Raw genomic sequence first — 27500 nt, forward strand, 5'->3', positions numbered from 1 at the left:
ACAAATGTGTGTGGGTGGGTTGTCTGTATGGCCCTAATCCAGAGGCCATATCTCCTAACAAATTTAATCCTTATCACCTTTTGTTTCTTTACACGTGTTTTCAACTTGCACTTGCCAAATCAACAGACATCTTTGACCCTGTGTCCCAAACCCAACAATCCTGAAGGCATAAGTGTTAAAAATGATCTCATCCATTACAGGTGATGAAGGTGACTTCTCCCTTTTCCCCTCCGATGTCCTGGAGGAAGCCGGGAGAGCTTCTGAAGGAGACCCCAACCCATTAATCAACTTAAACAACATCCACTCTTCAAGTGTATTATATGAAAGAAGCTCTACAGTCGACTCATCTTGCTTCAAAAACACCTTCCACACATCTGTGTACCTCGACGATGAGGAGGCAGCACCATCGCCATCCCCAGACTTTGAGTTGCGCGAGTCAAGCGTTTCAGCTGGCAGCATTGGCGTCTGGAGCAAGAGGAGGCTGGAAGTCGGAGAGGAGTTTGGACCCTTTGAGGGCAATCGTCGTCGGCAGGGCTGGGAGGTAGGACCTTATATTGTATATTAAAAATACAAGCATTTGCTAATCTTGAAGGTTTTTTTTTTAAGAAAAGCTACAATTTTAAACCACCCTAATTTGCTTTTTGCTACATTTTCTAATCTATTTCTAAAATAAGTTGTTCTTAGATGTATGGATTTTTATGAAATTTCATGAAATTAAACAAGCTAACAAGGTTTCTTGACACATTCCAAATAATATTGCTACCTCTTCTCTCAGTTATGAAATGCTTTTAGGTAATTTAAGGTAATAAGGTCTTCTGGCTCTAAATGGTTTTGGTATCATTGGGTTGCTAACACACGGTCTTCAGACAATGGGAGGAAAGCTAGTCTGATGAATCACTTAGGAGCCCCAAAGATTCATCAATCTTCTGCTCAGTAGTCAATGACCAAGGAGGGTCAATTTAATACAAATGTATCTAAAATGCTAGAACTAAAGGAAGTGTTTAAGAGGTTGGACTTCTGATCAGATAGTCCTGTGTTTAAGTCCCAGCATTACCAAATTTCCACCGCTGGGCCCTTAAACAATGCCTTTAACACCTAACTGCTCAGTTGTATAAATGATATCATCATTGCTCTGGATAAGGGTTACAACCAAAGGCCATTAATGTCAAGTCTTTGCTTTAAATTTGTGATGACCTGCTTTTGGACTGCATACCGTAATACCTCGGTACTCATTGGTAATTTGTTCCGGAACTCTTGACGAGTGCTGGAACTGGTGAGTACCTGATGGCAGCATATGTAACCACTTTAGGACCTATGATTTAGTCTTAAATTGCACAGAAAGCACAAAAGAGAATGCTATGGCACTGTTCACTAGTTAACATGAGACTCTTCATGCATGTGTTTTACCACAAGACTGGAGCGCTCTTGAGTTTCATCGCAAGAGTTGCAAGTTCTGAGCATGCGACCAGCGGCGAAACATTTTTCCGTTGAAAACATGATGAGTACCGAATTTGATGAGGTCCACCACACGAGTACCGAGGTATTACTGTATTTTACACACATTGAATGCATTTGACTGGCTGCACCAGAGCATGTGATCTGCTCCAGAAGGTCACTAAATGCTTAAGGCAAGCCACTGAAATATATTTGATGACCCCTGTCCTAGACCATATGTTGCTCTTGAAAACCATGTCTATAAGAAGGATGCATGATCTTTTCCTTAGTTTTTTACCAGCATTGTAAAAGTATTCCCTCTGCTTCTATAGCCACCAGCCTCCTTTCACTTGTGTCCATCTATTGGCTGAATCTAGATATGGTTTCCGTGTGTAAACCTGTCCGGGTGACATCATGGCATAGCAGGGCAGCTCAATTCAAACCCGAGCTCGTAAATACGTCCTTTAACCACGTTAAAATGTATTACCACCCCCTCGGCCCCCGCCGGGTCCAACGCTGTCTGTCAGACACCAGGCAGCCAGTGCTCTTAATCAAAGCCAGGGTCACAAGACAAGGTGAAAGGTCGAGAGGAGTCTTGGGCAGGGTCAACGTAGGCTAATTTGGCCTGGCCTGAAGGGTCGCTGCAGAGGTATCAGGCTAATTGAAGATTCCAAATCGTCATTGTGTGAATTGTAAGAGAAAATCATTATCCCGAAGCCACCGACTGATACGCCGAGCCGCGGCGCCGCTGGGAGAAGCCCTTTGGTATCACTTTTCGGATATTTAAATTGCTTTATTCTTTTCATGGCGCGTTCTTACCGAAGTCATTTACACAATGGGCGATTTTTTTTTTCCAAGCGATAAATCTGTAGCAAGCAGAAATCCTGCATAGGCAAACGTTGGCGTTTAATATGATTGAAAAAAGTCTCTGTCTCACCATTAGTAGATTTATATGAATTGTGCTTACATTTCTTTTCTTTCTTTTTTTTTTTCTTCATTCTCTCTCTCTCTCTCTCTCTCTCTCTCTCTCTCTTGAAAAAAAGTGAAAAAGTAGGGTATCATGAATTTTAATACAACAGTAATAAATTGCACACTTGAACGATGTGTATTTAAAAAAAAATACTGTAGAGCGAAAGAGTGAGAGAAAGAGAGAGAGATTATGTGTATTTCAAAGAGAAGGAAAGACAGAAAGACAGCAAAAGTGAGGTGTGTGTGTGTGTGTGTGTAAGACAGAGAAACAGAAAGAGAGGTATAGAGTCAGAGGGGGACATAGAGAGAGACCATGAGACACGTTGATACTTCTTTTAAAGACATCGAAAAGTGTCTCTGTGTGGGTATGTGTGTGTGTGTGTGTGTGTGTGTGTGTGTGTGTGTGTGTGTGTGTGTGTACCTGCAAGACAGGGAAAGTTGATGAGACACTGTGAAACTTCTTTTAATGACAATAAGTGCAATAAGTCTGTGTGGGAACGAGAGATGTTGTGTTTGTGTGTGTAAGACAGAGAGAGAAGGAGAGAGGGATGGGGATAGAAAGAGGGAGAGAGGGATGGGGAGAGGATGACATGGAGGCGGGCTGCACTGTATCACTATGTTTAATTAGCTGGCTGTCAGCAGGCCATAACTCTCTCCATTAAGTAAATAACTTGTAAAGAATTTATGATGAAGTGCCGCATTATTCAGAGAGGAGATTCAACGATGACATCGGCGCATTAAATATGGCAAGCGCTATTAACCATCCCCTCCCTCCCTCTCTCTCTCCCTCCCTCTTTCTCTCCCTCCTTTTATTTTTCTCTCTCCATCCCTCTCGCTCTACCTGTATCTTTTTGTTTCTTGCGGTCTTCCTTCCCTTTCTCCCTCTTTTTCCTTCTTTCTTTCTTTCTTTCTTTCTTTCTCTCACTTTCTCTGCCTTTGTGTCTCTCTTAAACTTCCTTCGCTGCTCCTTGCTCCCCTCATTCCTGCTCTTCTCTTTCTCCCCTCATACCCTCTTTCTTGCACCCTTTCTTTTCTCGCTCACTCTCTCTTCTTTTCTGTCATTTCTTTGCACACTTGCTCCTTCTCTCATTCTCTCGGCTTCTTTCCCTTAAACCCCTTTATTACTTTGCTCCCTCTATCTCCTTCTCTTTCTTCCTATCTCTCTTGATCTAACTTATCGGCTCCCTTGTTCCCCTCTCCCCTCTCTCGACCTTTTCCTTTTGCACTCTCTTTTCTCAGTGTCTCCCCTGTCTTCTTTGCTCTCTGTTCCTATCTTTTCCCGTCACAACTCTTTCCTTCTTTTTTTCCCTTTCTCCATTTCTCTTTATCTGTGTTTTTCTGGGTCTTGCTTTTCTGCCCACTATGTCTCCTCCACTCCCTTGCTAACTTGTCACCTTCTCTGAACTTGTTCCCCTTGTACCCTCGACTCTCATTTAAACTGTCTCCTCATCTCTTCCTCTCACAACTTGCTCTCTATGTACCCTATATTTCCTTGCTCCCTCTTTCCTTTTCTCTCTCTCTATTTCTTTCTTTCCATCTCTCTCTCTGTTTTTTTCTGTCTGTCTCCCCACTCCTGTACTTCCTTGTCTCCCTCTCTGGACTTGCTCCCTTGTACCCTCTCTTCCATCACTTCTTCTTTTCCAGTCACAACTCTTTCCTTATCTTTCTTCCTTTCTCTCTCAACTTTCTCTTTCTCTGTGTATCTTTCAGCCTGTCTCCTCAACTACATTGCTCTGATGTCTCCCACTCTGGACTGTCTCTTCTTGTACCTCTCTTCCCTTACTCCATCTCTCTCCTTTCTCTCTGTCTCTCCATCTCTCTCTCTCTCTGTGTCTCTCTCAGTCTGTCTCCTCTGCTTCCTTGCTTTGATGTCTTCCACTCTGGACTGTCTCTTCTTGTACCCCCTCTTCCCTTACTCCATCTCTCTCTTCCTTTCTCTCCCTTTCTCCATCTCTCACTCTGTCTCCTCTGCTTTTTTGCTCCACTCTCTCCCTCTCTCCACTCACTCCTCTCTCAGTCTTCCTACTCTACTCCTTTGCACCCTCTCTTCCCTTGCTCCCTCTCTCCATCTCCCTCTGTCCCCTCTTGGCGCAAGCAGTCGTCAATATGCCAATATGCAAGAGGTTGTTAAAATAAAATTGATTTGGTAAATGTAACTCGAGATAGATCTGTTTGCTTTCATCATCAATTCTGCCGGCGTGGACGGGTGATGTCAGCGGCCCAGGGAGCGATAAAGCTCACGTCCATCTGGACGCCTGTGATGGAGAGCGTATTCGCGAACGTGTCACCGTGACAGACGGTCGAGCCGAAAGAATTTGTGTGTATGCATATGCTGTGGGAATTTCGCTCACTCTCTCAGTTTGTATATGTGTGTGTGTGTGTGTGTGTGTGTGTGTGTGTGTGTGTGTGTGTGTGTGTGTGTGTGTGTGTGTTGATTACAGTGACACACTTGGAAGGAACTTTTCACAGACAGGCCACCAGCTTTCTGCACCATCATCATAAATTTAAACCATTATTCGTTCAGAGAGAGTGTGTGTGTGTGTGTGTGTGTGTGTGTGTGTGTGTGTGTGTGTGTGTGTGTGTGTGTGAATTATGGTATGAGTGCTTTATGACTACAGGGCCACTGAGTTATGAGTCGAGATGACTTCAGTAAATAAACCAAGAACCTTTTTCTCTCTCTCTCTCTCGCTCTCTCTCTCTCTCTCACACACACACACACACACACACACACACACACACACACACACACACACACACACACACCCCTATATATACAAACAGGTATATAAAATGATGTGTTTATGATGTCAAGACGTAGCTCACGATTTTTTGTCAGAGTTTGTGTTCATGTACAATGATTTAACATTGATTTAGTTTGGTTTAGATATACCCACAAAGGAACAAAGGGTTTTGCGGGGACCTGAGTATTAGATTCTTCTGTGAAGATGTTCCACTAGATTTTGGAGTGTGGAGTGGATTATGGAGATTTTAGCCACAAGGGGCATTTAGAAAATCAGGTCCTTATATAGGTGAAACTTGAAGCTTTGAAAGGAGATATACAGCCTATGGACAAAGTTTTTGTGGGGACCTGAACTATTAGATTCTTGGAGAGACATCACAGTACATAATTGCTGTCTCTGAGCAAAAAAAAATGTTCTACGAGGTTTTGGAGCCACAGGGAGGGTACGTAAAGTCAAGTCTTAATGTAGGTGAAGTGAGGAGGCCTGGGGTGCATTGAGGGTTTTAATTCATTCCAAAAGAGTTAAGGTCCGATCTCTATAGCAGGCCCCTCAAGATCCACCCCAAGCCATGTAACACAGGTCGTCATGAAATTTGGAAGACATCCAATGAACCGAAGGCTCTGTTTTCCAGGCTAATACTCAGAATTTCTTACTTCCGACAAGGGCAAAAAATAAATAAAACAAAAACTCGATTATACTGTATTTTGCTCAAAATAACAGTTGCAGGTCACTAGGCCACTGATACTACCACCCCCATGTTTCACTGAGTTACAGTTCAGGAAGTGGAAGAGACTTTATAATATTTGGAACTCAAAAGGATGGACAGTGGAATGTGTGGGAAGTCTGGATCTGGAAAGAGGTTGTAGAGTGTATGTGTGTGTGTGTGTGTGTTGGGAGGCCTTTTGTGAACCTTTCTAGCTTCAGACATTGTCAGAGATTAACTCTGTATATGTGTGTTGTGTGTGTGTGTGTGTGTGTGTGGGTGTGCAGACCTGCTCAGAGATTAAGAGCGTATTTGAATAGAAGTAAAGGATTAGGGTTCCTCAGTCTGCCTGCCTCTGTCTACACTCCTCTCTCCTCTATCTCTCTGTCTCTCCAGCCTTCTGTCTGTCACTCCGGCGTTCTCTATCGCTCGCCGGATCTGTCACTCTCGCTCGGAAATATTCATCCTCTTGTCCCCTCCCTTATTCTTCGGCCCTGATGTATTCCTCCTCTCTGTCCCTGGCCGTTTTTTCAGCCGAGCGCAAAGGAGGATTAATCCCTGTCTCGGAGACACAGCTCCGCTGACCTCACACACATGTGCACCCACACACACCATTCACACAGTTTTTCTAAGACGCTTGCATGTGGGTTTATGACCCATCACACTTGCGTATTCAGGCCGAGAGACAGGAGGACAGGAGACGGAGACAAACGGAGACAGGTGGCTGATTTTATACAATAAGAATTTTTTTTTGAGGACCAGCTTTAAATATGGATCCGTTCTTTTTCTCTCTCATTCTCTGTTAGGACAATATCAGCAGGAGGGTGTGACTTTTTACCCACATGTGTAGCATTTGGGCTGGTCGAAGGGAGCCCTAGTGCATTCTCAGTCGAGTGTGATGTGCATTTTTGGGTTATTTTTGTTTTGTTGATGTTGGTGGCCATGCTGATTTGGTTTTAATGGACAAAATGTTTCCTGACTTTCCAAATGAATTCCTTATCAAGGAGGTGTTATAGATGTAGATGTGGGAGTGGATGTGAAGGTGGATTTGGAAGTGGATGTGGGAGTGGATAAAGATATGGATGTAGATGTGGACGTGGACGTGGAAGCGGATGTGAATGTGGGAGTGGATGTAGATATTTATAGGGATGTGGGAGTGGATATTGAAATTAAAGTGGATGTGGATGTGCTGTAGGAGTGAATGTGGATGTGGGAGTGGAAGTGGGTATGAGTGTGGATGTGAATTAGGGCGTGGATATGGATGTGGGAGTGGATAAAGATGTGGATGTGAGAGAGGATGTGAGAGTGGAAGTGGGTACGAGTGTGGATGTGGGAGTGGATGTAGATATTTATGTGGATGTGGGAGTGAATGTGAATATGAATATGGGAGTGGATAAAGATGTGAATGTGGGAGTGCATGTGAATGTGGGAATGGATGTAGATGTTTATGTGAATGTGGATGAGGGAGTGGATGTGAGAGTGGAATTGGGTATTAGTGTGGGTGTGATTGAAGGAGTGGAAGTGGGTGTGGATGTGGATGTGAATGTGAAAGTGAATGTAGCTGTGGATGTGGAAGCGGATGTGGATGTGGGAGTAGATGTTTATGTGGATGTGGGAGTGGATATAGATATGAGAGTGGATGTCGATGTTTATGTGAATGTGGGAGTGAATGTGGATATGGGAGAGAATGTGGATGTGGATGTGAGTGAAAGTGGGTATGGGTGTGGATGTGAATGTGGGAGTGGATGTAAATGTGGCAATGGATGAGGAAGTGAATGTGGAAGTGGGTGTGAGTGTTGATGTGAATGTGGGATTGGATGTGATTGTGGGAGTGGGTGTGATAGAGGGAGTGGGTGTGAGTCTGGATGTGACTGTGGCAGTGGATTAGGGAATGAATGTGAATGTGGGATGAGTGAGAGGGTATGAGTGTGGATGTGAATGAGGGAATGGATGTGAATATGAATGAGGCAGTGGATGTGAATGTGGAAGTGTGGATGAGTGTGGATGTGAATGTGGAAGTGGATGTGGGAGTGGAAGTGATGTTTACGCATCACTTATAGAACAGCAGACATGGGCTGAGTTAAATGGCAGATATGGTAAATAATGGTGGGTTTCCACCACTGCAACTAAATGAACACCTGGCTGCAGTTCCCCTGAACCACACTCTATAAAACATGGCAGTAACGACAATGACTCATGAGGCAGTGAGACAGACAGACAAAAACACACACACACACACACACACACACACACACACACACACACACACACACACGTCTTTTTAATCGCAATTGTAACTAAGTACTATTAGTAGCTAAAGCAGAGGCACCTCTAATATAGACCTTTGTGGTCATAACCTCTAGAACTGTAATCTGGAGCAGACACACACACACACTCACACACACACACACACACACACACACACACACACACACACACACACAATCCCCTCTTGTGGAATACTTCGTTCATTCATTGTGACTTAACAAAAGCTACCCTTGCATCATTACCTGCTGAGAGAAGGACAGACAGAGAGGAGGAGAGGCGAGAGAGAGACATACAGACAGGGAGAAAATACAGAGCTATACATTTGCCAAAACCTAGGGGCTCTCATCCCTTCTCCTTCTCTCTCTCTCTCTCTTTCTATCTTTCTCTCTCTTTACACATGACTCGTGGCAAAATGCCTGTTTGAGCCTCATTATCATGCTGAGGACTAAGTTCACACATACACACACACACACACACACACACACACACACACACACAAAATGCGGCAGTTTATGGAGTCATGGCATTGACAAAGAGCAGAAAGTGTGTGTGTGTGTGTGTGTGTGTGTGTGTGTGTGTGTGTGTGTGTGTGTGTATCCAAATGACTTTTTAAGAGTTACTGTCATGTGGCTCGTATTAGCCTGTTATGGAATAATAACACACATGTGCACGTGTACACACACACACACACACACACACACAGACTTGTCAGGCTTATTGAGGCCAGTAAATCATTAACACCCATTCTAATACAAAACGCATGGGCCTCATTTGTGTAACTTCGGATTTGTGTGTAAAAATGTCTTGATTTAATACAGGAACATTTAGCTGCAGTGTGTGTGTGTGTGTGTGTGTGTGTGTGTGTGTGTGTGTGTGTGTGTGTGTGTGTGTGTGTGTGTGTGTGCAATATTCTCTAATAAGCCCTGGACATTCCTCAATTCATCTCAAAGGTATTCTATAGGGCTGAGGTCAAAGGTCTATAGCAAGCCACTCAAGATCTTCCTTATCTTCCTTATCTTCCAACCCACACAGACCATATCTTCATAAAGCTGACTTGTGCACATGGCTATTGTTATGCTGGAACATGTTTGGGTCTTCTAGTTCAAGTACAAGGAAAATTGTATGCTACTGCATCCAAAAATATCCTATACAATTGTGTTCCTCTGACAGGGAAGAACCACATACAGCTAGAAAAGTCAAGTGTCCAAATACTTTTGTCCACATAGTGTATTAAATGAACACCACACAAAGAAGTTATAGGAACCTTCTGTTCAGGTTCTGCCTCATAGTTCCTGGGACCTTCCTTTTCTTGATCTTATGATGCACAGGACTTCGCTCCAAGAAAAAGGTGGAAATCAGAAATCAGGAATTTTAGAGAAGAGCTGCAGTGTACCTAAAAAAAGGTTCCATTTTTAATTAAGTTGTAAAATAATGTGTAGAAATAGATTTCATGCCTAGAATCCATGTCTAGAAATAAAAATTCGATTCTGTTTATTTTGACTAATTTTCTTTTTCGAAATAGGAAGTTTCAAAAGTTGGAACGGGAGCGCGCAACTGATTTACACGACGTACACAATTTATCAAACTAGCGAAACGTAGAGAAAAGCGAAGAGTGTTGGTGCGAGCTCAACGTCCCTCCACTGCCATTGTGACGGAGTTGAGAACGGAATAGTTGGAACGGCGTTATGGGAAAACGTGCCGAAAAATACGTGTGTTGCTTAACACCCTGGGGCTGGGGCTCATACGTTGCTGAGAGCATTTGTTAGTAAAGGTAAGGATGTGAGTCATACAGAATGGTCAGTTTCCATAGAAGTGATGTCATCAAGCTCGTTCAGAACCTTGGTTAGATTCCCTCGCTCTTGTCCGTCACGTCTGCATCGATCCAACATGTGGGGTTTGCCGGCACATTCTGCGGTTGCCATGTTGGACTCGGCCTTATGTTTGAGCTGATGGAGCCAGGCAGGGGAAGCCATCTAAGGTCCTAACACATTAGCATCTTGCTCGATCATTTATTCTCAAAACACACACACACACACACACACACACACACACACACACACACACACACACACACACACGGTTTCTTCCAATATTTGCTTCTGCAATACTGTTCTAGCCACAGTTCATGAGACAAAGAAAGTAAAAAAGATAGAGGGAAGAAAAAAATTGCAAAAGAAAGAAAGAAAGAAAGAAAGAAAGAAAGAAAATGGTATTGTGTGTGTGTGTTTGTGGAGAGAGCTTAAGGGCTTCCCTGTGAAAAACAGGCCAGAGCACCATCCATCTTCTCTCGTCTCCTGATTGTTCTCTATCTCTCTCTTTCTCTTTTCTTCCTCTCCGCCGTAGCAACTCCCCTCTTCCCACCCTCTCTCTCCTAATGATGGCCATTGTAGGCGTTTAAAAAAAAAATCGACTAAGCAGGGGAAGCTACGCCATTGGCCGGTGCTCTCGGACCCGGGTTGATTGACGCCGGGACGTGGGCCAGCTGCCACCCAGGACACACAACCATAAATCATCAGCACCAACTTCCTGTAAAGCTACGTCTCTGCCTGCAGGGGACAGAAAAAAAAACAACCCTTTGTGGGTTTCTTTTTTGCAACTCGGGGTGAAGGTTTAAGGAAGGTTACTGATGGCTTGCCAGTCTGCGCCAGACACACGAGACACTCGGGTCTCCTCCAGATGAGCCAAGAACCGAGGGTGTGAGAGCGAACGCCAATGGACACAAAACCCTTTAAATAAAGCAGCATTGGTAATTCATTATTATTAGCCTGCTGCCTCAACCTCACATGAATTCCTCTTGTGCAAAATATTTAGTATGTACTCCTTTCTGAACATCCCATTTCCACATATTTTTTTGGTCCTATAAAAAGCTCGACAAGTTGTTATGGAGATATTTGCTTCATGGAGCTGGCTTTGTCCAAATTTCATGCTAGTGCATCCGATACTATTGTGTGCCTCCAGTTCTGTGGTAACAGTTAGTGGAAGATGGCTGGAAAAGTCGATTGTCCCAATACTTTCGGCCACACTGCACGTTTCAATAATATGATTCTATTATTCACAATTCTACTGTACTGAAAAACAAAAAACAACATTTGCCATATAATGTCACATATGCAATCGATCAGGTGATTTTAGTTTGCTAGCAGTCGTACGTCGTTTTGTTTACATTTTAGGATGCTGCTAAGAAACTTTATGCTAGCCTCAGCACTGTAGATTAGCATGGCCATGCTAATTTACCTCAGAATTTGTCCAACCAATACTTTCTGAGGTAAATTACTTTCAGTTTTGACAAAATACCATAAATTTTGGTCTCCTACTTTAAAAATGGAAAATTTCACGCTAGCGTGTCCAAAGATAACATATACAATTGTGTGCTTTCAACTTTGTGGTAACAGATTGAGGAAGAACCGTATATGACTGGGAAAAAAATCGGATGTCCCAATACTTTTGGCCACACTGCCAAAATGTCAAGTGTCTCTCAATCAGCCAAAGTTCATGAAACTGATTTGAAGAAGAGAAACCGAACTGAACCTGAGGTTCTCATAAAACCCATTACAGCATGTCAGCTTTTTTTTTTCATCTCCTGCCATTTGACTAGTGAAGTTCTGAAAAAAAAAAAGGGGGGGCCCGGCCTCTTATTTTCTTTTTTCATTCTCAGGCCAAAATAACCCATTAAAATGTTTTACTACATGCAGAACGGTGCAGAAATGTATTTTTCGAACATGATTCTTGTTGTGCTTGGCTTGCTTTAACTAATAAACCTAAAAAAAAATATTTAAAAAAATCTAGATTTTGCTTGGGACATTTTGACCTGAAAAAAATCTGGGTTAAAAAAAAAAAAAAAAAAAAAAAAGTATTTTTTGATTTATTTAATTTTATAAAAAGATTTTATGAGAGGGATTTCTGGGAATGAATAAAAAAATATATATATATATTTATATCCTTTATTTTTATTAAAGTTAAACAGTTAAATTACAGTAAAATTTATTTTTCCCAAAAAATTATACTTTAAAATGACCAAGTTGAGAAAAGCATGAATTTAAAGCACTTCAGCATGACTGAGGGAGGATGAGAAGAATCCATCTGTCTTTTTTTTTTGCGTTTTCTCTCTCTCTCTCTCTCTCTCTCTCTCTCTCTCTCTCTCTCACTTACTTGCTCTCTGGCTCAGTGTTTTTCTTTTTCAGCCACCGTGTCGGCCGCAGAGTCATGGGCCTGTTTTCTTTCTCAGCACTGATCTGAAAGAGAGAAACAGGGAATGGAGGGAAGGAGGGAGGGATGGAGAGATGGAGAGAGATGTATTTAAGAGACGGAGAGAATGTGGGAGACGACCCAAGAGAGCTTCGGACATGAAATCTTTGACACCTCTGTAAATCTGGATGTCCCGTCTGAGATCTCGTGTCTGTGTGTGTGTGTGTGTGTGTGCGTGTGTGTGTGCGCGTGTGCACGAGTGTCAGCCATCCGCGAGAGGAAAACATTCCTGTGTGGTTCTCACACAAATCTGGAGGTTTACTCTAAAAACAAGTCTTTTCCTCACTACTCTCTTTCTCTCTCTCTATCTCTCCATCTCTATCTCTCTCTCTCTTTTTCCACGTCTCCTTGTTACGGAAAGTTTTCAATACCCTCGTTTCGGTCTGATGAATTGGGTATTGAGTTGGTTATCACATATGTCTTCATTTCTTTCTTATTTTCTTTCTTTCTTTCTTTCTCTCTCTCTCTCTCTCTCTCTCTCTCTCTCTCTTGCTGTGTCTTTTTTGGGAGAACCTTTGGAAATCACACACACAAACACTTTCTGCATACTACTGTGCAAAAAAAGAAAAAAACATTAGATATTTGATGTCATACAAGCAATAGAGCTGTTAAAATGAAAGCAATAATAACGGTAACGCAAATTCATTTTAACGCCACTGATTTTATTAACGTACGATTTCAGTTGATAATTAAATAAATATAAAAGAGGCGAAATTAAAACCTTTAACGCATTTCTTCACGACGTCTTTTCTTGACTCGGATATATAAAAAAAGAAAAAGAAAAAGATTATTTTAAATCACTAAACATTTGTTTTACTGGTGCACCAAGTCTTAAAACAAGAACCAAAATCCACTATGACGCACACATCCGGCAGTAAAAATGGTCCGTGTGGAAACACAGCAAAAGTTCAGTTCGGTGTCCTGATGAATTCTGAAATTTAAAACGTCATAATTACTTCAAAACATTTACAAGAATATTTTGTCTTCATGCTCGATTTTGAGTCTAATAATAAACATTCATTTGCATAAAGCCTCCATATTTGTCCAAGACCATGTTGATTAGAGTATTAAAAACTTACTTTTAACTTAAGTCATTAGATTAATCACGATTAAATATTTTAATTGATTGACAGCCTTAACAAGCAATCGGTCTGTTGATTTAAGCTGGCTAGCAATCATACTTCAATTTATGTTTTAGGACATTGTTAAAGATTTTATGCTATCCTCTGCACTATAGATTAGCATGGCTGTGATTTTTTTAACCTCAGAATTTGCCCAGATTCCATTTATTTTTCACCAATTAGTGCCACAGAACAACTGAAAATAAATAGAGACAAAATAACGTAGCATTTTAATTACATCTGGAACCAAGCAGGATGGTGGAGCAACATTTACAGTTAAGTACCATAGCAGAGCAATGTCCTCAATTAAGTGTCATGAGGGTGCAATGGCCTCAAACAAGTAGGATGGGGAAACAACTTCCTCAGCCAGACAGTATAGTGGAGCACCGTCCTCAGTAGGGCAGGGAAGAAGAGTGGCATCCTCAGTTAGGCAGGGAGGCAGAGAGACATCTTCATCAGAGCAGGAAAGAAGAGCAACATACTCAGGAGGTCAGGAAAGAAAAGCAACAACCTCTGCATGGCAATAGAGTAGGGAAGCAGAGAAACATCCTCAATAGGACAGGAAGGAAAAGCAATGTCCTCGGAAGGGCATTAAGGCAAAACATCCTCAGTAGGGCAGGGAGGCAGGGCAATGTCCTCGGCAGGGCATGGAGGCAAAACAACATCCTCAGTAGGGCAGGGAGGCAGGGCAATGTCCACGGCAGGGCATGGAGGTAAAACAACATCCTCAGTAGGGCAGGAAGGCAGGGCAATGTCCTCGGCAGGGCATACAGGAAAAGGAAAACTGCCTCAGTTGAGCAGGGAGACAGAGTAAGAACAGGAAAGCAAAGCGACATCCTCAGCTGGGATGAGGAAGAGCATTTTCCTCAGAAAGGCAGGGAGGCAGAGTGACATCTTCAGCTGGACAAAGAAGCAGTACAAATTCTCAGTAGGACAGGGAGGCAGAACAGTGTCTTCAAAAAGGGAGGGCAGGGAGGCAAATCAACATCCCCAAATGGGGATGGAAAAAATGTCTATCCAAATTCTCCTTTTTGCTTCAAAACCAGTGGTTCTTCTCCAGGAAGAAGAATAAAAAACTATTTGGCATAATCCTTACAATTGCACAAAACATTTGAAAATACAAAAAACAATTAACAATAATAATTAAATGCAGCACAACAACTTTGGAATGAATGTATGTCCTAGTGTATTCTATACATATCCATTAGTGATATGAGGATTTTTCAGGAGTTTCAGAATAACGAGCCACCAGTATTTTAGTCATACTCTATGTTTATGTCCATCTATTTAGGACCCTAGCCACGCCTCTCTTTAGTACTCTGAACACACGGACCAAATTAAGCAGATTTCTCACCCAAATGGAAGTGTGTGTGCTGTCACAAGGCCGTCGCCCCTGACCATGTGCCATCCAATAAGTCAAGAGTAGCTCAGCCGGGCCTGCAAATAGGCCTGTCACTCTGCCTGTCGGCACAGTAACGGATGGGCCATTGTTAACGGCAGGGGCGATGCAGGAGCGGGAGTGCCTGGCCTGATCAGGTGCATCACACACATACACACACACACACACACACACACACACACACACACACACACACACACACACATACACACACACACTATTCCATTCCCATCAAATCTCCTTTCAGCCAACTCAGACTCACATAAATCCCTCTTGGAGATCTTGGATGTATATGTGTATGTGTGTGTGTGTGTGGAGAAAGATAGCATTTGCCCTGTGGCAGTGTAAGTAAGTGAACTCCATTTAAATAAGAGATAAGGCATTAGGGCTATTTACACTAAACCACTTGCTTTATCCATCACACACACACATGCGTGCATGCACGCACACACACGGAGCACCGTGACACGTTTATTGATGGCAGCTACCTTCAGTATGGCTACAATGGGCTTTTATAGGCGACAGTTCCATCCATTTCTGGGTGTGTATCTGTGATATTAGATGCGAGCGAGGAGATGATGCATTCTGTTGTCAGGGAAACAATCAGAGAGGCCGGTCGTTACGGCGACGGGATCGTCATGGATGCCTAGCCGGTAAATTACACCGCGATGTGGTGAGCGGTTGTCCCTGAGACAAATGCAGGTCTTTTAATTAGGCTAATAAAAAGGAGGATAGGGCCGAGTGCGCTGAGTAGCTGTCACTTGCTGGGGTGTACATCTCTCTTTTACACACACACACACACACACCTATACTTCCTAAGTGCCTGTCACTCATAAGTGATACATCATGATTCTCCTCTCAGTTGAGTGTGCCTGCATAGCAAAGACTACACACACACACACACACACACACACACACACACACACACACACACACACACACACACACATTCAAGATTTTCAAGAGTCTAACTATTTCCAACTGCTCCACCGAAGGGCAGAGTTACACGTTAAGAGAAAAACGCTTTCTGCCTATTCTGCATAACTGAGCTCACAGATGCCCCTGATTGGCTCGTGTCTGTGTGGCAAACAGTGCTGAGAATGATTAAGCCCCGCCTACTGACATAGCATCACCCATATTCAGGATCCTCAGGGTTCGTCCTCACACAGACACATTTAAACACAAAATGGTTTATCTGTACTCAAAACCAAAATTACAGGTCACGACATGTAACCGCTGCACACACACACACACACACACATTGCATTATACCATATACCAGCTGTTTTAAGTAAATGACCTTGAGTATATATAAATGTGTGTGTGTGTGTGTGTGTGTGCACACTTTTACAGTAACTCCAGTCATAACCACTTTGGCCAAATCCATTGGTTTTATGGTGAATTCCCATGATGCTACAAAGGAAACTCAAACTTCCCAGAAGTGTTTTGGCGTAAAAAAAAAAAAAGATATCGCATCCAGACACCGGGCTCACCTCTGCAAACAGCTGGAGGACGTAATGAGGCATTAATCATCAGAACTCGAGACGAACGATCGTTCCAGGGAGCCACATCACAGGAAACATCGGAACGAGTGTGTTGCGAACGTGGGCGTTTCATGGCTTTGTCGTTTTCAAACAATTATTAGTGCAGGAATCCTGGCTGCGTTCCAAACGGCACCTACAGAGCGCCCACGGCGTTCTTGCACCCTGCCGAGCGACCCCCTGAAACACCACGTACCCCCGTACCTCTAAAGCGCTCCGGTCGGAGGGCTGAGTGCGAGGGCATGTGTGTGTGCGGTGCTGCTGGGTCCTGATAACAGCGTCAGGCTTTAAGGGGGCCGATGTGTTTGTTTGCGTGCATGTTTTGATGTATTCTTATCGCACTACGTTTAAAACACATTCCCTAGGAATTTACAGCGAGATCAAAATTCACTAATTAAGCTACTTAATCTATTTTATTTGAAAAGTTTCGGAAAACAGAAGCGTAAACATGGATACACACACACACTGCTAATTTCTTATATATATATATATATATATATATATATATATATATATATATATATATATATATATATATATATATATATACCATAGAAATAAATATATATAGATGGTCCCCGAGTTACGATGGTACAACTTCATCGATCTTATGATGACATTAGCAAAACGAAAAGAATGTAAAAATATTTTTAATTTTACATGGCAGGAAACGTAGCAGTATATGTTCCACAATCCACCTGCACTTGTTCATGCGTCCGCTGTCACATACATATTTACTGTATACAGTAATTCATATAGTACTATAAATTGCTCAGTTTTGCTACATTATTTACTGTAATTTGATACATTATTAACAATGTATTAACATACTGATATTCATACATTCATACCCCTAAGTAGGCTAGGCCATGTCTCAACGTACAATATTTTCAAGTTACAATGGGGTCATCGTAACGCATTTCCATCATAACTAATAACAAGGACTTTTCCATCCATTGGGGTACTGCCCATATTCTTACCACAAAGTCGAAGACACAGAATGTCTTTGGATGCGGTAGCAGGAAATTTTCATTTCACAACTACAAAACCCAAACCTGTTGCAGTTTGACAATTCCCCTGTCCCCAAAGCCAGCTCTATAAAGATATGTTTTCCATGGGTTAGAGTGGAAGATGTCCTGCTATAAAGCTCAAACCTCAACCCTATTGAACGCTGTTGGGATGAATTGGAATGCTGACTGAACCCCTAGGGACTTTTTATGGTCAGGTGTCCACAAACCATGGTCAGGTGTCCACAACCCAGGTGTCCCAATAGTGCAGGGGTGTCCAATCTTTTCCCCAAAGGGACGGTGTGGGTGCTGGTTTTCATTCCCACCAAGCCACACCAGATTCCAGCTGTTTAGATAGATGGACTATTAGGTGTGGCACCTGTTTGGTTGGAATGAAAATGTGTACTCACCCCGGCCTTTGTGGAAAAGATTGGACTCCCCTGAAATAGTGTCCAAATATATGTCTCCTTTGTCTTAAAACAGCTGCTATACATAAAACTGGCAACTAATTTATCGTGTAATAAACACAATAGGAATATCAAACACGAGCCTGAAAAATATTTAAACAATTTTTTAGAAATTTGGCTAAAAATGATAGTACAATGAAGACTGGGTGAGAAAGAAAGCCAAATTCTCCCACACTACCTCAAGGTCACAGTGAGGTCATTCACAGGTCGCGAACTCTACTCACAGTATGAGTCCATTCCACCCGCATATGACAGGATGAGCAGATGGAGCGAGAATTTACACTCCGCTCGCTAACCAATGAGTGCATTTCAACATCTCTCTTTTTCCGCCTGTAGAATCGGCTGTCGCTCCTCTGGATCGCCTTTTGACCTTTCACCCCGAAGAGAGAGTCTCGTCTTGTCTGGTCTTGTCATGACGATGACCTGGGGTCATTCCTCGGTCATGGTGGTGTGAATACAGTTAATTAATATAAGATGGGGTTATTATTGGTATTACTATGATTATTATTATTATTATAATGAACTCCACCCTTTTATGAATGTGGACACAGATGGTCTCGGCTCCTCCCTCCTCTCCTTCCTTCGTTTGTGCCAGCTGTCCTTTGTTTATAAAGACAGATAAATCCAGAAGAGAGGAGTGTGAACAGAGACAGGGACCCAGCGTGCTGCTGACGGAGGGACAGCTTTCATTAACCCGTGAACATGAGTATGAGTTGAATGTTGGACATTCACACACACACACCATCAATCTATTGTCTGGATTGGTGCAGCAAAAAGTGTTTAAGATTCGCAACACTTAAACTTTCTGCATGTATATGTTCTTTAGAAAGAAGAAAATGCTATTAGCTTGTCAAGACAAACAAATTGGAATGTACAGAATTGGTAAAAAATACATCGTCCAGTCCAGACAACCAGTCCCTAGTCCTTTTGGAACCAGTTATTTTAGGGTCATGTAGTTTGGATTGTTCAACTTATCTATTTTTGTATCTTTTTGTCCTTTTTTAAATGCTAAAATGGGCGTTTTGTCCAACAAAAGTTTCGGGGTATTTCGGCCAGTATTTCAACCAACCTCTGGTCATCTTCAATATTATGGTCTGCTACTTATTTCAATTTCTACACTTCATGACATGGTTAGATCAACATGTGTAATGTTTGGTGATGTGGAGAAAGGTTGTTCTTATAAACAGAGGGTTCAAGGGGGATAATTTGGCGTCTTACTTGTAGGTATTGCAACAAATATTCCTGCACCTAAACGTTTTGGTACAGTTAGTATGAGCAGGGGTTGAGGTTGTTTATATAAATGGTCTCATCTGTAGGTATTTCTGCTAACAATCTTTTACTTAAAGTATTGTTAACTGTAAATCCTTTCAGTTTGGGTTGCAGTTTGACAATTAGGTCCTGGTTCTCGTTAACATGGTGGTGTGGGACTCATTTTACTTGATGCTATCTGTGTTTTGCACTTCATGCCCACTAACATGGTTTGTTCACCTTGTAATGTTGTATCCTTTTGTCAAACATGCAATGTCAGGGTAAGGGTTATTCAATCCAGCAGGGGTACCTAATTTGTTGGTGTTACTGCACTAAATGTATTGGTGGTATATGTTCAGTGCAGTGTGAAAGCTGGTTTCAAGTCGGGTGCAGTCCAGAAACATTATTCCTGCTCTTTTTTAAAAGAGTGGCCTGGGGCTTGCTGAAGCTATCCCCTCTTCTACACTGCATGACGAAGTGATGCAAATGTAAACTTTAACTACTTGAACAAGTAGTTCAAGTTTTACATTTGCTGTGCAGAAGATAATCCCAAACATCTATATCCTGCCATGAAAAAGATCTGTAGATCTTATGGAGTAGTCAACACTGGAACCTAGTGTAACTTGACAAAAAAGGATACAGTGTATTACCTCCCATTTCTTTTAAAATATCATTAGTTCTACATGACCTATATTCCACAAGGTGTTGCATTTTCTCCACACCATATTTGGACTTCGATGTCCATACAAATTCAAATCCACGTGTTGGCCACGTGTCCTCTGGTTTGAAGGTGGGGTCTCTAGCAATGTATGTACTTTTGCGCTCATTCACGACTTCTGCTTGGAGCGTGTGGTGATGGACTTGGATCCGCTCTCCCAGCTGCCGGCATCAGGCAATCCCGATGGCTGGGGGCCTGGTCTTTGTAGCCGAGGTCGCAAATGTTATAAAGTACATTATCATGCAGATTTGTTGTTGCATGATTTCTGTACTGTAACAGTGTCTGGCGGTCGTATACATGAACACAGCTGTCTCTGGTGTCCATGCATTTGAAAAAGTCGGGCTAAAGACACGGAAAGCACCATTTTGGATCTGGAGAGGGCAATGCGTTCTACAGCCCGGAGCCCATTTAATACGATTATAAGGGAACTTAGATTTTAACTGTGTTCTGCATGTAAAAAGAATAGCATTCGATACATGGCACCGAACCAAATGCCCTGTACTGAAACGGCTTGGTACGCATACGTGAACCATTACATCCATTTACATTTACGGCATTTGGCAGATGCCCTTATCCAGCCCAGAAGTGGCAACTTGGTGTGGCGGGGATTTGAACTCACGACCTCTACGAACCACTAAGTTACGACATCCCCAGTGCAAAATCAAGAATTCAGGCCAAATACGGGGGGTGCTGTAAAACTGAAGAATCCTTGTATCCCTGAATGGATGCTTATAGAAAAGTCTGGTTGTGGGTTTTATTAGAAAATAAAATCACAGATTATCACACTAGATGAGGCATAAGTCCAAGTGTAAACACTGCGACAGATAAAAAAATAAATAAAGAAAATCTGTAAACAAGCTAGTCTCATTCAGTGTGAGGAGTTTCAGTTTGCCTTCTCTTTTACTTTCCATTCACCAACTTTTTGGAGGGCTTGCTTTCATCTGACTTTTCCAAAAAGATGCTTTTACACACACATATACACAACACACACAAATATGCAAGCAAAGAACTCGGGAAGAATCTCGTGCACGCTTGAGCTCGTGCATCTTTACCGTCAACTGCTGATCATTCTCGGGAATGTCGGCCCACAAGGATGCCCACAGACACACACACACACACACACACACACACACACACACACATACACCGCCAAGTGACCCGTGGCCTAAATGAATACAGCTTTTATAAACTGCAGCTACTGCTACTCTTTTTTTTAAGCAAAGATTCCCATTGTGTGTGTGTGTGTGTGTGTGTGTGTGTGTCAATTACTACCAAACACACCATCCAAATAAAAGAAGAATAGAATAAGATAATTTATTTCATGGTGAGCATGTACAGTAAGCCTTTAACATACCACACACACAAACACATACACACACACCCATACACTTGGCATAGAGTTTGGCGGTAGCTGTTGATTTAACTTTGCGGTTAACAACAAAGACATAATGAAAGAGAGAGAGAGAGAGAGAGAGAGAGAGTGTGTGTGTGTGTGTGTGTGTGTGTGTGTGTGTGTGTGTGTGTTTTGTCTTTGTGTTTCAAAAAGATTCTGTTTCTCATCGAGTCATTAATCAAAGAGCTGACACACATGTGCACACACACACACACAGACACACACAGACACACACACACACACGATCCCTTTACACATACCCTGGTGGCCAGCTGTCCTCTGTGTGAGTGTGTGTGTGTGTGTGTGTGTGTGTAAATCCACCAACACTATATTACAAAACATTTGGCAACTGAGATGAAACTCACAGCTTTGACTACACACATTAAACCAGACTCCAAGGCTGTATTCTAAATCCCAGAGTCCTCACTTCATAGTGTGCCTCAATGATAATGAATCACAGGTCTAGCGAGCTAATGTTAAGAAAGGTAGGGTTTGGAACAAGGCCCATACAGGTGCAAACAGTTACACAGTACTATGTCATACACAGTGCACTAAATAGTCACCTATTGCTAGCCATCTATCTAGCAAAAAAATATTTTGAAAAGGACAAAAGTCTTTCTCTCTCTCTCTTTTTCTCTCCATCCTTCTCTTCCTCTGCCCCTCTCTCCATCCTTTTCTCTCTTTTCCTCTCTCTTTCACACTCTCTCTTACACACTTCTATTCAACTAGCTAAAAAACGTTTTATTTGATGGAGACAGTCTCACTCTCTGTCTCCCTCGCTCTCGCCATCCTTCATGCTCTCTTTTTCCTTTTCTATTTCTATCTATCTCTGCAGTTTCCTCCCTCCTTTTGGCTCTCACTCTCTCTCAGTGGCAGGCCATGCAATTGGTACCTGGGCCTTCAGTGGGGACTTATCTGACTTAATCCACCTCTTAATACCACCACTATCATGTCGCGATTATAGAAACCATCAATACGATACAAAAACGCAATATAACAACAGGTGGCGTTACAGAGAGAGAGACATTCCACATATGCACTTACATCATCTGGAGCAGTTCAGAATCAATATTTGTCTAATAACATGACAAAAACGTTAAAAATTTTAATAAAATACAACCTACTCACCAGAGATGCAGACTCATAATACATACTTATATAATTTGCAACGCTCCTCAGGGACTGTAATCCAGGGGTTACTGCTTGTAGGCACTGGTCTGGAAGTGGCAAACAAACCCTCTTTACCGAGCTAAGACAAGCTAGCTAGCTTCAGGCGGGGTTGGCCGACCTCCTCACGATGTTTAGCTTTTCTGGAAAAGAGACTAAATCATTTTCTCTTCATTCGTCAGCCATTGTGGCGTAAAAAAATCCTAACTCAGATGTATTAATGTGTGCTGAGCGCTACAGACTTGTTTTGCTAGTCAAACTTGACTGTAACACTTTACCTCTGACCAACCAATCAGAGGATGGAAAAATGCTGACGCTATTCTGGGTCATCTTGCTGGCCCTGTGAGGTGAATATGAAATCTGATTGGTTAAAGAAACATTCCCATTGCTTATATAGTTTAAGGTACATGGGCCAGCACTACTGACTGTAAAGGCTCTGGGCAGATTAGATTGACATGGCAGCACATAGAGGCTGAAATCTGATTGGACAAAAAATCTAGAATCCATGTAGAATGTAGGTCTTCTGATGTTTAGGCCAGCAGAGAAGGTTTTTGCTGCTTTTTCTAATCCCTTTTCTCTCACCATCATTCTTTCCATCATGTTCTTTCTTTCCTTCTTGCTCTCTTTTTCTCTTCATTCTTCTCTCTCTTTCCTTTTTGCTCAGAATCCTTCTCTTTCTTAATCTCTCCATTCTTTCCTCTTTTTCTTTCACTCCTTCTGGCTGCTCTCTTTCCTTCTGTCTCTTTCCATCTTTCTCTTATCTTTCCACTTCCTCAACTTCTCTCCATTTTCTTTTTCTCCATCCTTTTCTCTCACTTTTCTGTTCTTTCCTTCTCTAGCTTTCTCTTTCCATCTCCTTCCTCTCTTTCTGGCAGGCTCTTAATATTTTCTCTCTTTATCTTTCCATCCTTCGTCCATCATCCGTTTATCCATTTCACTACTTTCATCTGGCTGTATTTCCTTCTTTCACATCCCTTCTCTCTCTTTTTATCTCCCACCCTCATTTTGGCTGACTCACTTTCTTTCTTTCTTTCTTTCTTTCTTTCTTTCTTTCTTTCTTTCTTTCTTTCTTTCTTTCTTTCCATTTTCCTCTCTAGCTTACTTCTTTTCATCTCCCTCCATTATTCTTTTTTCATCTGTCTCTATATCTCTCTTTCAGTTTGAAGGATAGGGACGTACTGATGCTTGCTCACTTTTGATATCCTTACACAGACAGTATTAGTGTGTGTGTGTGTGTGTGTGTGTTGATGGTGACTGATGTGTGTTTGATGGCTCAGTCGTTAAGCTGGTTAGCGCTCATTAGCAGCAGAGGATCTTAAGCCTTAATTACAGCTCGTTAGGAGCCTGTCAATCAAACAAAGGAAGTAAAACACCACTGCTCACGACACATGTAACACTTCACACACACACACACACACACACACACACACACACACACACACACACACACACACACAGAAACACATCTACAACCTGAAACACACATACACGTTGGCAAATACACACTAAAATTTACACAGCACAGAAATACACCCACACACATACACATTGACACATACACACTGAAACACACACACACACACACACACACACACACACACTGACACACACACAAAACACTCACATACACTGTGACACACACAGGCACTTGCACACACACACACACACTCACACACACATGCACACTGAAACACACACTGACACACACATAGGCACAAAACACACATACACATTGACACTTACACATATATACACAGGCATCCACTCAGACACACTGAGACACACAGATACATATCGACAGACACACACACACACACACACACACACACACACACACACACACTGAAACATGCATACACATTGACACACATATGCACTGACACACAAAAATACACTGACACACAAACACCAATATAGAAACACTGAAACACATAGACACACATGCATTGACATTGACACACACAAACACCATCAAATACACACATAAAGAAAAACACTGATACACACAGACACCCAAGCGTACAAAGACACACACACCCAAGCACACGCACACACACACACACACACACACACACACACACACACACACACATATACACATTAAAAACAAATAAAAATAGTTCCTTCTCGAGGTGTTTGCTTCACCTTTTTTGGTAAAAGAGGAATTTTGGCTAAAGACTTGAAGGAAAGCACACACACACACACACACACACACACACACACACACACACACACAGGCTCTGTTTTTGGTCGTGTTGCTAACATATGAGCACAGGAACATATGCACGCACACGTGTGTGTGTGTGTGTGTGTGTGTGTGTGTGTGTGTGTGTTGACAGATGAGGTCTGTAGAGCAGATGTTGGTCGACTCATCTGGTCCTGATCATGGAATCACAGAACAGTAGTTTGATGCTGCTATTACCATGAACCTCAAGACCCGTATCCTTCCCGTTCTACCTCCCTCCCTCCCTCCGTCTCTCTCTCTCTCTCTCTCTCTAAATTTCTTTCCATCTTTCTCTCTGTCCCAGTCTTTCTTTCTTCATCTTCCTTCATTGTTCTCTCTCTGCCCACCCCTCTCTTCATCTCAATCCCTCCTTCTTTCTTTCTGTCCCACTTTCTCTTTATCCACTTTCATCTTTCTCTCTCTTTTCATTCTCTTCCTCTATTCATTTCCTCCATCCTTTTTCTCTCTCTGTCCTATTCGCTCTCTTTATATCTATTCATCATTCTTTCTCTCTCTCCTCTCTCCACATCTTCTTCCATCCTTCTTTCTTTCTGTCTCTCTCTCTTTATCTTCCTTTATCACCCCTCTCTCTCTCTCTCTCTCTCTCTCTCTCTCTCTGTCTTCATCTACCATCATCCTTCTATCTCTCCTCCTCTCACTATCTCTCAGTCTCTCTTTCTATCTCTCTCTCTGCCACACAAACACTTTTCTTATAATTGTACTTGATTTTTTTCTTTCTGTCTGTCTCTCTTCATCTCCCTCCTCCATCTCTCTCTCTCTCTGACTCTCTCACTTTTTCCTCACATTCTCCCCATGCATTTCTTCTCTTCTCTTCTCTTCTCTTCTCTTCTCTTCTCTTCTCTTCTCTTCTCACACTCCTGTAGTGTTCCTTGATTCTTTTCTTCTTCCCTATTTTCTCCTCATCTCTCTATCCTTTGCCCCCCAGTTCTGTTTTATGATGTTTCTCTGTGTGCCAGAGCTCCTCTGCCTCATTCACATACAACACACACACACACACACACATTCATACACACACATATCCCTTAATCACATTGTCATGTTTAAAAACTAACTAAACGAATCCCCGACTCCTCTTTGTTTTCGACTTCAAATATTTACAGCAGGAGAGATGTGTTTGTGTGTGTGTATGTGTGTGTGTGTGTGTGTGTGTGTGTCAGAGCAACAGAGCCAAACCCTGCATCTATTTATGAGTGTGTGTGTGGCAGCAGTGAACTGTTTTGGGGGCTTAATTGAGTTCTCAATGTGACAGCTCTACACTATAGTGTGTTGGCCAGCCAGCCTGTGTGTGTGTGTGTGTGTGTGTGTGTGTGTGTGTGTGTGTGTGGTAGAAAGCAGACAGAGAGAAAAAGAAAAAATGTTATAATATACAGTAAAGCTGTCAGAACTGATTTGGCCAAATTGTATTTTTTTTGCAGTAATTTACTTTTTTTCAGCAGGAAAGAATTCACTCAGGAACATCAGAACCAACGACGTGCACTGAGAAGCTTTTTCTCCTGCTAGGAAATAAAAAACGTTCAGCGAGTTAAAAAAAAAGTCTAAAAAGCCCAAATAATCACTCTTTACACCCGCAATGAGCAGAAAAGCATTTCAGAGCAGATGATGAACTGATTAGATGGCCGTTCGCCAAATAATCACAGCCAGCTAATCAATCAATCAATCAATCACATGGCCAGATAATTATACAATCACATTGCTGGCTAATCAAATAATCACAAACCAGCTAATCAAATGATAACATGAACGGCTAATCAAATAAACACATGATTTGCTAATCAAATAATAACATAACTGGCTAATCAAATAATAACATGAGCCGCTAATCACACAATCATATAACTGTCTAATCAGATAATAACATGACAGGCTAATCACATAATCACATAACTGGCTAATCAAATAAACACATGATTAGCTAATCAAATAATAACATAAAAGGCTAATCAAATAATCACATGAGCAGCTAATCACACAATCATATAACTGTCTAATCAAATAATCACAAACCAGCTAATCAAATAATAACATGACAGGCTAATCAAATAATAACATGACAGGCTAATCAAATAATAACATAACAGGCTAATCAAATAATCACATGAGCAGCTAATCACACAATCATATAACTGTCTAATCAAATAATCACAAACCAGCTAATCAAATAATCACATGACAGGCTAATCAAATAATAACATAACAGGCTAATCAAATAATCACATAACAGGCTAATCAAATAATCACATGACAGGCTAATCAAATAATAACATAACAGGCTAATCAAATAATAACGTAACAGGCTAATCAAATAATCAAAAACCGGCTAATCAAATAATCACATGATCAGCTAATCACACAATCACATAACTGGCTAATTAAATTATCACATGACTGACTGATGAAATAATCACATGACCGACGAATGAATTGCTGACTGATGAAAATATCACATAACTAATCAAATAATTACACACACACACACACACACACACATACATACAAATACGCACACACACAAAAACACACTGCAGTCAACCCAGGTGCTGTGTATATTAAGTAATGGTTGTGATGTCATACTTCTGGGGATTGTCAAACATGTGTGTGTGTGTGTGTGTGTGTGTGTGTGTGTGTGTGTGTGTGTTATCTAATCAGCCACTACATATGAAGCCCACATGGCACCACACACACACACACACACACACACACACACACAATCCATCACTGATTTGGTCCTTTCATCTCTTGTCCAGTTTGCATGCCTCGTCCTTGCCGTCGTTCTCTTGCTCTCGTTCGCTCATTTGCACCCATTAATCAATTATGGCTAATTATTCCTGACTTTC

General features: G+C 41.9%; 1 protein-coding gene across 7 annotated transcripts in view; it reads left to right on the forward strand.

The window, feature by feature from the left end:
- The window catches only part of mecom (MDS1 and EVI1 complex locus), a 146999-nt gene that overhangs the window by 54448 nt on the left and 65051 nt on the right, over nt 1-27500 (forward strand). For all 7 annotated transcript variants that reach the window (XM_046862716.1, XM_046862717.1, XM_046862719.1 and 4 more), the window contains exon 2: nt 201-541. In XM_046862716.1, the coding sequence (XP_046718672.1) occupies nt 201-541 (341 nt within the window). The remainder of the gene's footprint in view (nt 1-200; nt 542-27500) is intronic.

Source organism: Silurus meridionalis, chromosome 12 (assembly GCF_014805685.1).
Source record: "Silurus meridionalis isolate SWU-2019-XX chromosome 12, ASM1480568v1, whole genome shotgun sequence".
NCBI classification, from domain to species: Eukaryota; Metazoa; Chordata; class Actinopteri; order Siluriformes; family Siluridae; genus Silurus; species Silurus meridionalis.